A 13,801-nucleotide genomic window follows, 5' to 3' on the forward strand; every position below is an offset into this window, starting at 1 on the left:
TATTTAGATGAACACTTGAAATGCCATAGCATACAATGGTATGGGCCAAGTGCTGGGAAATGGGATTAGATAAGTGTTTGATGGACTATTACAGACAAGATGGGCCAAAAGCCACCTTTCTGTGCTGTAATATGGCAGGTTGAAAAATACAAGTGTCAGGCAATACTGTAGTAAATGTGAAACTCAACCTTCAATGAGGAAAACTGACAATTAGTTGGAAGTCCTGCTCTAAGACGTACGACAACATTAGCATCAATAGTGGTGGGCGGCACGGTGGCACAGTGGTTAGCACTGCTGCCTCGCAGCGCCAGAGACCCGGGTTCAATTCCCGACTCAGGCGACTGACTGTGTGGAGTTTGCACGTTCTCCCCGTGTCTGCGTGGGTTTCCTCCGGGGGCTCCGGTTTCCTCCCACAGTCCAAAGATGTGCAAGTCAGGTGAATTGGCCATGCTAAATTGCCCGTAGTGTTAGGTAAAGGGGTAAATGTAGGGGTATGGGTGGGTTACACTTCGGCGGGTCGGTGTGGACTTGTTGGGCCGAAGGGCCTGTTTCCACACTGTAAGTAATCTAATCTAATAGTGCAGAAAGTGTTTCCATCCAACCCCAATGGGAACGCTTCACTCCGACAGCCAATCAGCAGAGCTGGATTTACTCCTTTTCACAATATTCAGAGTAAACCTAACCTTGGACAGTGCAGCTCAGTGTGACAGGAGCAACACTAACAGAAACAGTATGCCCACTAAATTGCATTGTTCTGATCATGGACAGCTATTTTCTCGCATCATACTGTTGCTTTGAATGACTTGATCTTTGTTAGCAGTTTCTTAAATATGTTGTGTGTGAGCAAGAGTCTTAAAGAATGACAGCAAAATAAGAATGCACAGGAGGTGCCATGAATCTTATCTCACACAGAGTGGTCTGGTCCAGATAGGCAAACTGGGAAGAGCCATGAGGCAGCTGCTCTCCATACTGGAGATAGCTCCTGCAAGAGCTAGCTACATGGGTTACTCAGGACTGCAATCATTAAAGGTGAAGGCTTTGATATGAACCTTTCCTTCCTGATTGTCTGCATATCCTCTCCCAGTGTCAAAGAGTCAGAGACGTATAGCACGGAAACAAGACCCTTCAGTCCAGCTTGTCCATGCTGACCAGGTATCCTAAATTAATCTTGTCCCACTTGCCAGCACTTAGCCCATATCTCTCCAAATCCTTCCTATTCATATACCCATCCAGACGTCTGTTAAATGCTGTAATTGTACTAGCCTCCACCCCTTCCTCTGGCAGCTCATTCCATACACGCACCACCCCTCTGAGTGAAAAAGATGTCCCTTAGGTCCCTTTTACATCTTTTCCTGCTCACCTTAAACCTATGCCCTCTGGTTTTGGACTCCCCTACCCTGCAGAAAATACCTTGGTCATTTATCCTAACCATGTCACTCACGATTTAATAAGCCTCTATAACGTCTCCCAGCAGCCTCCGATGCAGCAGGGAAAATAACCCCAGTCTATTCAGCCTCTCCCTCGAGATCAAAACCCTCCAATCCTTGTGAATCTTTTCTGAACTCTTTCAAGCTTCACAACATTTTTCCTATAGCAGGGAGACCAGAATTAAACACAATATTCTAAAAGTGCCTCAAAATTTGAATGAGGTTCCAGTTGCTGACAATATCTCCCTTCTTAGAAATGCAGTAGTGTATTGATTTTTTTTTGATATTTCAAAAATATTCTTTATTCATAATATATTTTGATGATCTGTACAATTGGTGGTGCCATACACACGTTTACATTCTATTTCTTTACATACAGAGATGGGAATTAATCATTCGTATATACAGGTCTGTAAGTTTACCATCCATATATTTAGCTGAGGCTTCAGCGGAGCCCACTTACTGCGTGGGCCCGATGTTCTTCGTTGGCAGTCAGACGTTACACAGTGGTCTTTCCCCACCGCGCCTTGGCGGCAGCTGCCCCAAGCTTCAGCACGTCCCTCAACACGTAGTCCTGGACCTTGGAATGTACCAGTCCGCAACACTCAGTTGGGGTCAACTCCTCCAGCTGAAGATCAACAGGTTTTGGACAGACCAAAGAGCGTCTTTCACCGAGTTGATGATCCTCCAGGCACAGTTGATGTTCGTCTCGGTGTGCGTCCCGGGGAACAGACTGTAGAGCACGGAGTCCCGCGTCACGGCGCTGCTCGGGATGAACCTTGACAAACACCATTGCATTCCTCTCCAGACTTCTTCTGCGTAGGCACATTCCTGAAGGAGGTGTGTGACAGTCTCGTCCCCTCCGCAGGTGCTTCGAGGGCAGCGTGCGGTGCAGCTGAGAGTCCGGGGCATAAAGGATCTCACAGGCAGAGCCCTTCTCACCACCAGCCAAGCCATGTCTTGGTGCTTGTTGGAAAGTTCTGGCGATGAGGCATTCTGCCAAATGGCTTTGACAGTCTGCTCAGGGAACCGCTCGATAGGATCCGCCCTCTCCTTTTCCTGAAGGGTCTCAAGGACACTACGTGCTGACCACTTCCTGATAGACTTGTGGTCAAAGGTGTTTTTCTTCATAAACTTCTCCACGAAGGACAGGTGACATGGAACGGTCCAACTACTCGGAGCATTCTGCGGCAGCGAGGCCAGGCCCAGTTCGAACTGGTCACATATACACAAGAGTCTGTGCATGGACAGCAGATCCGAGCAGAAAACGGTGACATCATCCATGTACAGGGAGGCCTTAACCTGCAGGCACCCGCTGCCAGGAATAGTCACCCCTCTCAGGCTCGCAGCCTTCCTGATGGACTCGGCAAATGGCTCTATGCAGCACACAAACAAGGCAGGAGATAGGGCAGCCCTGCCTGATTCCAGATCTGACTGGGAAGCTATCTGATTCCCACCCGTTGGTGTAGAGCAGTCTGATCCAATTGCAGATTCCCTCCCCAAAGCCCATTTTGGAGAGAACATCTCTCATATACGTATGTGGTATCCTGTCAAAGACTTTCTCCTGGTCCAGGCTGATGAGGCAGGTGTCCAACCCCCTGTCCTGCATGTAGGCGATCGTATCCCTGAGACTCTTAGCAGTCTTCCTGCCCGGTACAGCACAGGTTTGGTCAGGGTGAATCACCGACCCTAGAGCAGACCTGACCCGGTTGGCGATGACCTTTGCCAAGATTTTGTAATCCGCATTTAAAAGTGAGATTGGTCTCCAATTTTTGAGTTCCTCCCTCTCCTTCTTCCGCTTGTAGATGAGGGTGATGATGCCTTTCCTCATGGATTCGCTCATGGTACCTGCCAGAAGTATACTGACATACACCTCCGACAGATCCTGGCCAATCAAGTCCCACAGAGCGGAATAGAGCTCAACTGGGAAGCCGTCGCTTCCGGGAGTTTTATTCTTTTTGAAGGACTCGAGGGCCTTGGTCAGCTCGTCCAGAGATAGCGGCTGGTCCAGCCTCTCCCGTGTTCTGTCATCTAAGACCTCCGTGATAGAGGACAGGAACGACTGGGAGGCCACGCTGTCAGTCGGCTTCGCGTCATACAGACTGGCATAGAAGGATTTGCTGATCCTCATGACGTCAGCCTGAGATGACGTTACCGAGCCACCTTCTTCCTTCAGGCTGCTGAGCACGGAGCTCTCTTTGTGCACCTTCTGGAAGACGAAATGTGAGCACGTCTCATCCTGCTCCACCGAGCGGACCCTAGACCGGAAGATGATCTTGGAGGCCTCCGAGATAAAGAGCGAGGCTTGCTGGCCCTTCACCTCCTTGAGGTCCTCCATGACATCGACCCCCATCGTCTGCAGCAGGAGCAGGTTCTGCATACTTTCCTGGAGCTGGGACAGTTTTCCCCGCCTCTCTCTCGCCTCCTGAACACCTTTGAGGATGAAGAACCTCTTGATGTTCCCTTTTACTGTTTCCCACCAGTCCGCTGGGGACACAAAGAGGGGCTTCACGGTTCTCCAACCTGCGTAGTCCCTCTTGAACTCCTCAATGTTTCCCGGGGTAAACAGCTTGGTGTTCAGCTTCCACGTTCCCTTACCAGCCCGCTGCTCGTCCTGTAGGTGACAGTCAGCCAGCAGGAGGCAGTGTTCAGAGAAGAACACCGGCTTGACGTCGGTGGATCTGACCGAGAGTGTTCAGGACACAAACAAGTAATCTATCCTTGAGCGGATAGACCCGTCTGCCCGTGACCAGGTGTATCTACGCTGCGCTCCGTCTGCAGGGGTGCTGAAGACGTCGTGCAGCTTGGCATCTTTTACTGTTTCCATCAGGGCTCTGGACGTGGTGTCCAGTTTACTGCCCCCCCCCGCCGGATCGTCCATCTGCATCAATGATACAGTTGAAGTCTCCGGCCTGGACGTAGCCAGCAACAGTGGAGGCTGCTGCAGGACGGCCAACCGTTCACTCTTACCCGCTGGGGCATACACATTAATCAGTCTCAGGGGAGCATTCCTGTACATGACGTCAGTGACGAGGAGGCGCCTGCCCACCATCTCCTTAACCTCGGAGATGGTGAAGTTGCCTCCTCGCATCAGGATACCCAGGCCGGAGGTGCAGCTATCGTTGCCCCCCGACCAAACTGACGGCCCATGGGCCCACAAGCTTGACCATCTCCTGTACCTGATGAGGTGTGGTATCCCACACTCCTGCAGAAACAGGACATCGGCTTTAACGTTGACCAGGAAGGCCATCATAGAAACACATCGCGTAGCCAATTTGATGCTACGCACATTAACACTGGCAATTTTTATCCTCATTTTAACAGTTTATGAGGTTACCAGTGTCTATTTGCTGCTGGTCCTGCCTCTCTGGGGTAGCTATCTGCATTCCTGTGGTGATGGCAAAATGCTGGACACTTGCGTCATTCGTATATACATACAACAACTGAAGACTCTGTCCCCAGAATAGGAAGGATATCATCACCCAAAGAAGGCCACCATAGCTGACACTAGCCTCTCCTTCTACTCAGTGTTACTGTCAGATAATGAGGGGGAAGATTGGGTCCCACATTTTAAACCTCTCTAGATTGGTCAAAACATTATTTTTCCTCTTTTAAGCATACAACTATTACTTAAGTTAAAATGCAAATCACTAAGAAAATAATGGGGACCAATTACCAAGGTTTTCTTGAGTGAGATTATTGAAACATACCTAAGGAATAAAAACAAAAGCTCATCATCACATGTACACTCAAACACGGGTAATACGCTTAAAAGGGATTATATGTGGTCTAAGCATTGAGAAAAATGTCAAAAAGGAAGTTATTTGAGGTTTTTAAGTGCTAGATTTTAAACTTGCAATCGATTAACGGTTCACTCCTATTCACTGCAGTAGCAGAATCTGAGTTTGAGTTCTTGGTGAATGATTGCATTCGCAAGTATATTTTATCAGAGTAAATGAGAGATCCAGCAGGACCTGAAAAGGAAAGGTTTCGTTGTTCCTTCTCTCAATCTGCTGCTCAAAAGCAGTTGATGAAGTATCGTTCAGGATATATGCCAGAGTTTATAGAATCATAGAATCTTTAAAGTGTGGAAACAGGCCATTTGGCCTAATGGATCCACACTGACTCTCCGAAGAGCATCCCACTAAGACCCACACCCCTATTACTCTACATTTACCCCTGACTAATGCACCTAACCTACACCAGACTGCACTATTTATATAAATATCATGTGAACACAGGATTATTGTTTCACCCCTTACTTGCTTCTCTTGGCCTATATTCCACAGCCTTGGCTATTGTTACCATTGTAATATATATTGACAATTGAACCTATACATCTTTGGACTGTGGGAGGAAACCGGAGCACCCGGAGGAAACCCATGCAGACATGGGGAGAATGTGCAAACTCCACACAGACAGTCGCCCAAGGCTAGAATCGAACCTGGCTCCATGGTGCTAACCACTGAGCCACCGTGCTGTTTTGGGCTCTGTTCTCTTTCCAAGCTGGCTGACTGACAGGTCAGACTTGACTCGTGTGAAATTATCAGACATTTGTGAATTAAATAGGACATGCAAGTTGTCCTGAAGCTGATGGTTGCTTGGTTTCAAGTTAAAAATGTTAACTTCAGTGCAGGCACCATGGTCACATGAAGCTTCCTTCAATCATGGTCAGGTGAACATGCAGTAATTTTAAAATCCATGTTTGTGTCTTTTTAACAAGAGAATTTACCACATGAAACTCTCAGGTAAAAAAATCAAATGGTGGAAGTTAAAATTGAATTGTCAATATATATTACAATGGTAACAATAGCCAAGGCTGTGGAACATAGGCCAAGAGAAGCAAGTAAGGGATGAAACAATAATCTGTGTTCACATGATATTTATATAAATAGTGCTGTATAAAAGATAAGGATAGTATGAAAGGCAGTCTGGTTTATCTGACAGTTGTCCTGCAATAATCTGGGAGATCTAGTTACAGTGAAGCCTAGTCATGATATCCTTTGACCTCAAAGAAGTAGCCATCCCAGTCCAGAGGTTTATTCAGACTCAGCATACAGTGTATGTCACTATTCACCCTCTAGTATCTGCAGTGAAGGTGTGAAGACAAGTCATCTTTGACATGCTGAGCTGGGAATGGATGCATGCGTTTCCTCTGGGTTTCCTCCCACAGTCCAAAGATGTACAGGTTAGGTGAATTGGCTATGCTAAATTGCCCGTAGTATTCAGGGATGTGTAGGTTAGGTGCATTAGTCAGGGGTAAATGTTGAGTAATAGGGGTGTGGGTCTTAGTGGGATGCTCTTTGGAGAGTCAGTATGGACCCATTAGGCCAAATGGCCTGTTTCCACACTTTAAAGATTCTATGATTCTATAAGCTCTGGCATATATCCTCAACGATACTTCATCAACTGCTTTTGGGCATCATGTTGAGAGAAGGAGACTTATCAACAATTTATCAACAACGAAACCTGTAATTCCTTTTCTGGTCCTGCTGGGTCTCTCATTTACTCTGATAAAATATACTTCACCAAGAACTCAAGCTATCTACAGATTCTGCTACTGCAGTGAATAGGTATGTAAAAACAGATCATTGGGTATTGAGAAAAACAAATTATTTGAGGCATCGCAAAATCTGAAATACATCAGCCTCTCTTCGTGACTACTGCAGTTCAACTGATGTATGTAGCACTGTCGGAAGATGGAAATGAATTGCCATCTATCTCGTTGTCTGGGCTGCAACATATATTGATTGCTGCAGTATCAGGAATGCAGCAAATTGCAGGCTTCAGGAAAAGGGAGCCATTAAAACAAACTAAAGGATGTCAATAACTCAGATAAATGCCCACTGCCTCAATGCCCGAGAGAAAAGGCTTTAACTAAAAGATCACACCATTCCTTTAACAAATATTCAATTAACAGTAATCTGCCCATTTAATACGGGATAGAGCCTTAGAAGAAAATGTAAAATTATATACTGTGAATTGATATTACAGCCACCTGTCCACTTGCACCCTGTCTAAAAATTGCAACATATAACCCTGAGAATGAGCTAAAAAGGTCAAACGTCTGATTTTCCACCATGCGTGTTGTAGAGCTCCTAATTTTCTGTCTGAATCATTGACAAACCTTGACAAAATTCCAGTGATCATGCCTGAGGATAAGTTTCCAACCAGCTTCGATGTTGCTTTAGTTAAATATTTTAAATCTACAAACCTATTCCTTTCCTATCAACATTAATGAAAAATCGATTTTGGCAGAAACAAGGTGCAAGCCTTTCTAAACAAAGGAAAAAAAACCCGGTAACTTGATAGTATAGAACTTGAATACTGCGGTAAAGAGAACCATGTCACCACAGGTTTTTGTCTTGCACTCATTGAGGTAAATGTCACAAAGAGAATGTGTGTGTTCCTTTTTACTGCTAATGATCAGTGTTGGAATATAAAGGATCTGAGCTTTCATACTCCCAGACTAATTGTCCCAATAAGCAATTCCAGCAGCATGCGTTTTTGGGAGGTTGAAACTTTGTTTTGCTCCTTTGTGGAATGTGGGTTTTACTATCTAGGCCAGCATTTATCAGCCCTCCCTAACCACCCTCAAGTTGGTGGTGGATAGCTGCTTTCCTCATCCACTGCACGTGAAGTGTGTACAAGGTAAATCACTATCGCACACACGCTCTGGACTTTTTCTAAAAATTACATTTCGTTTTCACACACAACCCAAACAATGTTTGCATACAGATGAAAGTAAAACAGTACTGTTACAAAAAACAATTATCTCAGTCACTTCCATGACAGACCTGTTGCCTTCGAATAATTGGATGGCTTGAAGCTGATTTGATTGATTTTTACAAAATTTCTCTGCCTGCAAGCAGGAAAATTTCCTCTGCAAGAAATTTCAAAATGCAGAGAACAAACATGGCTGCCTCATTATGTGAACTTCCACAAGTTCAAAGTCCTGTTCCTAAACGAAGGCTGATGTGTCTGTCGATTCCAATCATTCTGCATTGTTATTTGACACCTTGAGAGTCATCCAGTGTCAGTGTTTGAATTATGCATTCAATTCGAAGTTACTCTTTTGAATTCATTTCAAGAAAGCCCTGATACATCAGCCTGGAGTGTTGCTTTCAATACCTCTCAACCTGAGGAGCAGAATTAATCCACAAAAAGAAAAGTCAGGTGACCAACCTTTGCAGCCTTCTCTTCAGTTTTAAAATTTTACTAAATTTTAAAACTGGAACATGAAGCAAATGTCTAACAATGACTCAACTTATATCGCACCTGAAAAGGCAGCATAAACTTGTGTTTATTTGAAATTTGACAGTTTGACATTAAGATCAATCAGTGTCAGATGAAAAGCTTTAGACAACATGTGTCTCTTTCCATGAATATCATGGAATGTTTTCTCTGCTTTAAAATTCATGGATACATTTTACAGACATTCATGATTTTCTGAAGAAAAGTAGGTACATATAGGAACTATATTATACCATCTTGCTGCTAGTTCTCATATTATCCATTAATTGTCGATTATAAACAAGTTCAGTCAATTAAAGTTCATGCAACGGTTAAAGCATTAAGCTTGGCCCACTGCACACATGCTTTGACAGTTGTATAAGGGGGTATCTATATTGCTTTACGCTCTGAGGGACAGCACAGTACATCCGCAGTTTTAAAGCAGTTGCTCAACATGCAATGCACATGCTTATAACTGACACATTAATTGGGCATGAAGGCAGTGAGACCTGTTTACTTATTTGTGGGTTCAATGCTTAGAGCTGTTCTGCACAGTGTTTTTGCCCCTGCTCTGGGATAACTGTGGATTCAATTCCTAAGCGTGGCTCTGAAATTGAATTTGTCTGCAGGAGCTACGTCATTCATGCAACAATGTACTTACTCAGGTAAAACGTCAAAGCTTTCTTGGTTGAGCTCTCTCTAGTTGGACAGATTCCAAAGGAGCTGACAGTTGTTACATTGACATTGTACTTTCCCGCCTCTTGGAGTTCGAGCTCAAAAACATAACTGTCATTTTCTACTGTGAAAACCTGACCAGGGTTCCCTGCAGGAGAAAGAGTAAGATTAAAATTTACATGCAAAATACTGAAACTATTTTCAGTGCATTTTTGATACAGTCCTCTGCAGGGAGTAAATGTCCAGCATGTATTCATTTTAATTTCAACAGTATGAACCTACATAAATATCCAGTATAGAGGGTTTAAAGAAAGGATCATATTAGACTCAATTTCCCTCTCCACGTTGCTGCCTGTTGAGTTTCTCCAGCATGCTCTGATATTATTTCATATCTCTGGTATTCACATTTCTTTGTTTTCATTACAGTATCCTGGAGAAAGGCTTCTGTATTCTCAAGAATTTTCCAGTAAAAAAAACATGCAACATTTAAGAGGCATTTGGATGGGTATATGAATAGGAAGGGTTTGGAGGGATATGGGACGGCTGCTGGCAGGTGGGACTAGATTGGGTTGGGATATCTGGTCGGCATGGACGAGTTGGACCGAAGGATCTGTTTCCATGCTGTACATCTCTATGACTCTAATTTGTGTTTGGAAAGTTTCTTTTTATCATTTGCATCCATCTTGAGAAAAGAAATCATATGATTCTAGCTCAATTCAATTTGTCAAGGCCTTAGGGATCAAAATACTGGTGGGAATTCTCTTTGAAATACTGCCTGGGGACTTTTTAACATCCACTTGAGGAGGGAAGACACAGGCAGGTATAATGTCTTATCCAAAACACGGCTCCTCTAACAGTGTAGGACTCACTGAACAGAAGGATCAGCCTTGAGTGGAGTCTGAGCCCATAGTCTTCTACTGGTAAGTGTACAACAATGGACAATGATGAGACAACGATGAATAAGATAACACAATAACATTTTTTAAAAGTGGTGGTATCGATAGCTTAACTTACCTTCCCTTTGGATGTAAATGTTGAAGCCATCGTAAGCTGTATATGATTTTGGGGGGAACCACTGGAGCACGAGCCACACAGTCTCCGGACCGATCACGGAGCGCACAGCCGCTGTGGTCGCATAAATAACATTTGGAGAATCTTCTTCAGTAACATTCATTATATCTAAATAATCGCTTCCACTTGCTGAAATCTCTTTACTGTCTGGATGCATCTCCAGCGCCCAATTAGCTTTCGTTTTCTTGTCAGCGTCATTAGTGAATTTATTATCACCCCGTTCGGTTGACTGGTTTGCTGTGGGGTCACTGATCTCAGTATCAATTGCATTGCTTCGCTCATCAGCAGTTTTATTAGTGTTGAGAAAATAATGTTCATGACCAGCATGAATTTCGCCCTCAGACTGGCGTCTCTTGTACACAATCTTCATTGACACATTACTGGGGGGGTAGGGTACTGTCAAGGGTAAAAGAGAGATTTGCTTATTGATGAGATATAAAGTCAAGTCAGAATGACTGATCGTATGTTTATTCTAAGCTTTTAAAAGAGCTTTGTACATGTTACTAAGATATTGAATTAGGACTCCAATATGAAAAGAAAGACTATAATCGGCTAAAACGAACACATAGTTGTTCTGCACACACAAAGCACATTGTTTTCACACTTCTGACATTCTGCACTATTGTCAGAATTTACCTGCCCCTGGATTAGACAGTCTTGCGACAAGAGCTCATGTCGGAAGTTTAAATTGAGAGATCTGTGCACCTGATTTGTAGCCAGCACAACATCTATTGCAGTCGCAAATTAATCTCCCTGACTCTAAATCGGTGCCTGCGCTCTCAATATTGTTCTAGCTGCAGAAGCTCTGTGCTGAAAATGTGCGCAATATATTTTGTGGAGAGTGTGGTGCTGGAAAAGCACAGCAGGTCAGGCATCATCCCAAGAGCAGGAGAGTCGACATTTCAGGCATAAGGCATTCCTCAGGATTGAGCTGAGAGATTATTTGGGAGGGGGGTGGGGCCGGGGAAAGGTAGCTGAGAATGTGATAGGTGGTTGAGGGTGGGGGAGAAGGTGATAGATCGGAGAGGAGGGTGGAGCTGATAGTTGGGAAAGACTAAGGACAGGTCAAGAGGGCGGTGCCGAGTTGGAGGCTTGGGACTGGGATAAGGCGGGGCGGGGGGGAGAAATGAGGAAACTGGTGAAATCGACATTAATCCAGTGTGGTTTCAGGGTCCCAAGGTGGTAGATGAGGCATTCTTCCTCCAGGTGTTGGGTCATTAGGGTTTGGCGATGGAGGCAGCCCTTGGATGTCCTTGGTTGAGTGGGAGGAGAGTTAAAGTGTACAGCCACAGGGCAGTGGGTTGGTTGGTGCTGGTGTCACAAAAATGTTCTCTGAAACGTTCTGCAAGTTAGTGTCCTGTCTTCCCGATGTAGAGGAGATCACATTGGGTGCAACGGATACAGTAGATGACATGTGTTGAAGTACAGGTAAATTTCTGTCGGATGCGGAAGGATCCTTTGAGGCCTTGGATGGAGGTGAGGGGAGTGGTGTGGCCACAGGTTTTGCACTCTTGCAGTGGCAAGGGAAGGTGCCGCAGGTGGGGTGTGGGCTGGTGGGGAGGCGTGGATCTAACAAGGGAGCCACGGAGGGAATGGTCTCTCTGAAACACTGATACGGGTGGAGAGGAAATATATCCCTAGTGGTGGGGTCAGTTTGCACGTGGCGGAAGCGGCAGAGGATTATGCAATGTATACGGCGGTTGGTGGGATGGAAGGTGAGGACAGGAGGGTTCTGTCCTTATTACGTTGAGAAAGATGGGGTTCATGGGCGGACGTGCAGGAAGTGGAGGAGATATGCTGGAGGGCATCATCGACCATGTGAAAGTGTATCCCACCCAGATCCACACCCACCTCCCCAAATCCCATCCTTGTAACCCTGCATTTCCCATGGCTAACCCACCCAGCCTGCACATTGCTAGACACTCTGGGCAATTTACCATGGCCAATCCATTTAACCTGCTCATCCCCGGAATGTAGAAGGAAACCGGAGCACCCAGAGGAAACCCACACAGATATGGGGAGAATGTGCAGACTCCACACAGTCGTTGGAGGGTGGAATCAAACCCAGGTCCCTGGTACTGTGAGGCAGCAGTGTGAACCACTGAGCCATCATGCCGCTCCAGTCTCAGTTTTCTCTGGATGAGAGCCTATCTGCCTAGTATTCCTATAGCTACCTCTGAGCTTTGGCACTACCACGGCGTTACCATTTGTAAAGGCAGTTTTACCTGTTCGATGATGTTTTGGCTCATGTCCAACAGCACTGTACTCCATTAACGGAACTCGATTAACATTAGCCTCTGCCACCAGTTGGAATGTAATGTTACTGTAGCATGTTCCAGGTAGCCAGGTGTTGAAAATTAACTTGCCCTTCAGAAAATCTGTTTTTAAAAATTATAGACAATAAACAACTCAACAGTTACATCATGCAATCAGCACAGCAAGTCTGTTTTAGAAGCCTTTAAATTAAAAAAAAAGGGCAATTTAAAAAGGGACCAATTTTGTGTGGCTGTGGCAAAGAATCGAGAGTGCGGTGCTGGAAAAGCACAGCAGGTCAGGCAGCATCCGAGGAGTAGGCGAATCGATGTTTCGGGCATCAGCCCTTCATCAGGACTCTGATCTCCAGCATCTGCAGTCCTCACTTTCTCCTCCCTGTGGCAAAGAATCACTTGTTTTCCATCATTTTCTGATAAATGGTGATTGACAGACTCTCATTTGGAAAAAAAACACTACGTAATATTCTTCCATTGAAAGATGGCCATCATGCAGGGACATGTTATATTGCAATAAGCGAGAAGGATTGTGTGTTCCCAAAATACCATCAAACTCTGCCAGCGCATGAAAGAAAAACAGCTTGTTGCTGACCAACTGTATGCAATCCATTTTCTCATGAACAGGAAGTTAGCATGTGATGAAATTCTTCGTACTTGTTCAGGGATCTTCACATTTCCAGCACAAGCAGTATTTTGCTTTTATTATGCTTCATACACGTATTTTTAAAATATAGAATAGCTTCTCTACAGTATGGAAACTTTGGCCCAACAAGTCCACACCGACCCTCCGAAGGGTAACCTACCCAGACCCATTCCCCTACTCGACTATTCTAGTTCCCCCTCACAGACTTAAGACACTCTGCACTCACTACACACACACACACAAACACTTTCTCACACTCACAACCCCCACCCCAGACAGACACACACACACACAGACAGACAAAGACGCACATGCACACATATATTTTGTGGGGTGAATTTGTACTTGCAGAGTTACATTGTACTTTGCTCAAAAACTGCATACATTCATGTAGAACTCTGAGCTCAAGAACTGCATGAATTTATGTAAAACTCTGTTATCTCACTTTTTAGATTAGAATCAATCTAAACATCAGGTCATAG

At 44.9% G+C, this 13,801-nt stretch overlaps 1 protein-coding gene across 3 annotated transcripts in view; it reads right to left on the bottom strand.

The window, feature by feature from the left end:
* The window catches only part of ptpro (protein tyrosine phosphatase receptor type O), a 171,309-nt gene that overhangs the window by 70,151 nt on the left and 87,357 nt on the right, over nt 1-13,801 (bottom strand). For all 3 annotated transcript variants that reach the window (XM_043713540.1, XM_043713539.1, XM_043713538.1), the window contains 3 exons: nt 12,632-12,784; nt 10,350-10,802; nt 9,322-9,483 (listed from right to left, as the gene is read on the bottom strand). In XM_043713540.1, coding sequence (XP_043569475.1) covers nt 9,322-9,483; nt 10,350-10,802; nt 12,632-12,784 — 768 coding nt within the window. The remainder of the gene's footprint in view (nt 1-9,321; nt 9,484-10,349; nt 10,803-12,631; nt 12,785-13,801) is intronic.

This window comes from Chiloscyllium plagiosum, chromosome 23 (genome assembly GCF_004010195.1).
Source record: "Chiloscyllium plagiosum isolate BGI_BamShark_2017 chromosome 23, ASM401019v2, whole genome shotgun sequence".
In the NCBI taxonomy this organism is placed as follows: Eukaryota; Metazoa; Chordata; class Chondrichthyes; order Orectolobiformes; family Hemiscylliidae; genus Chiloscyllium; species Chiloscyllium plagiosum.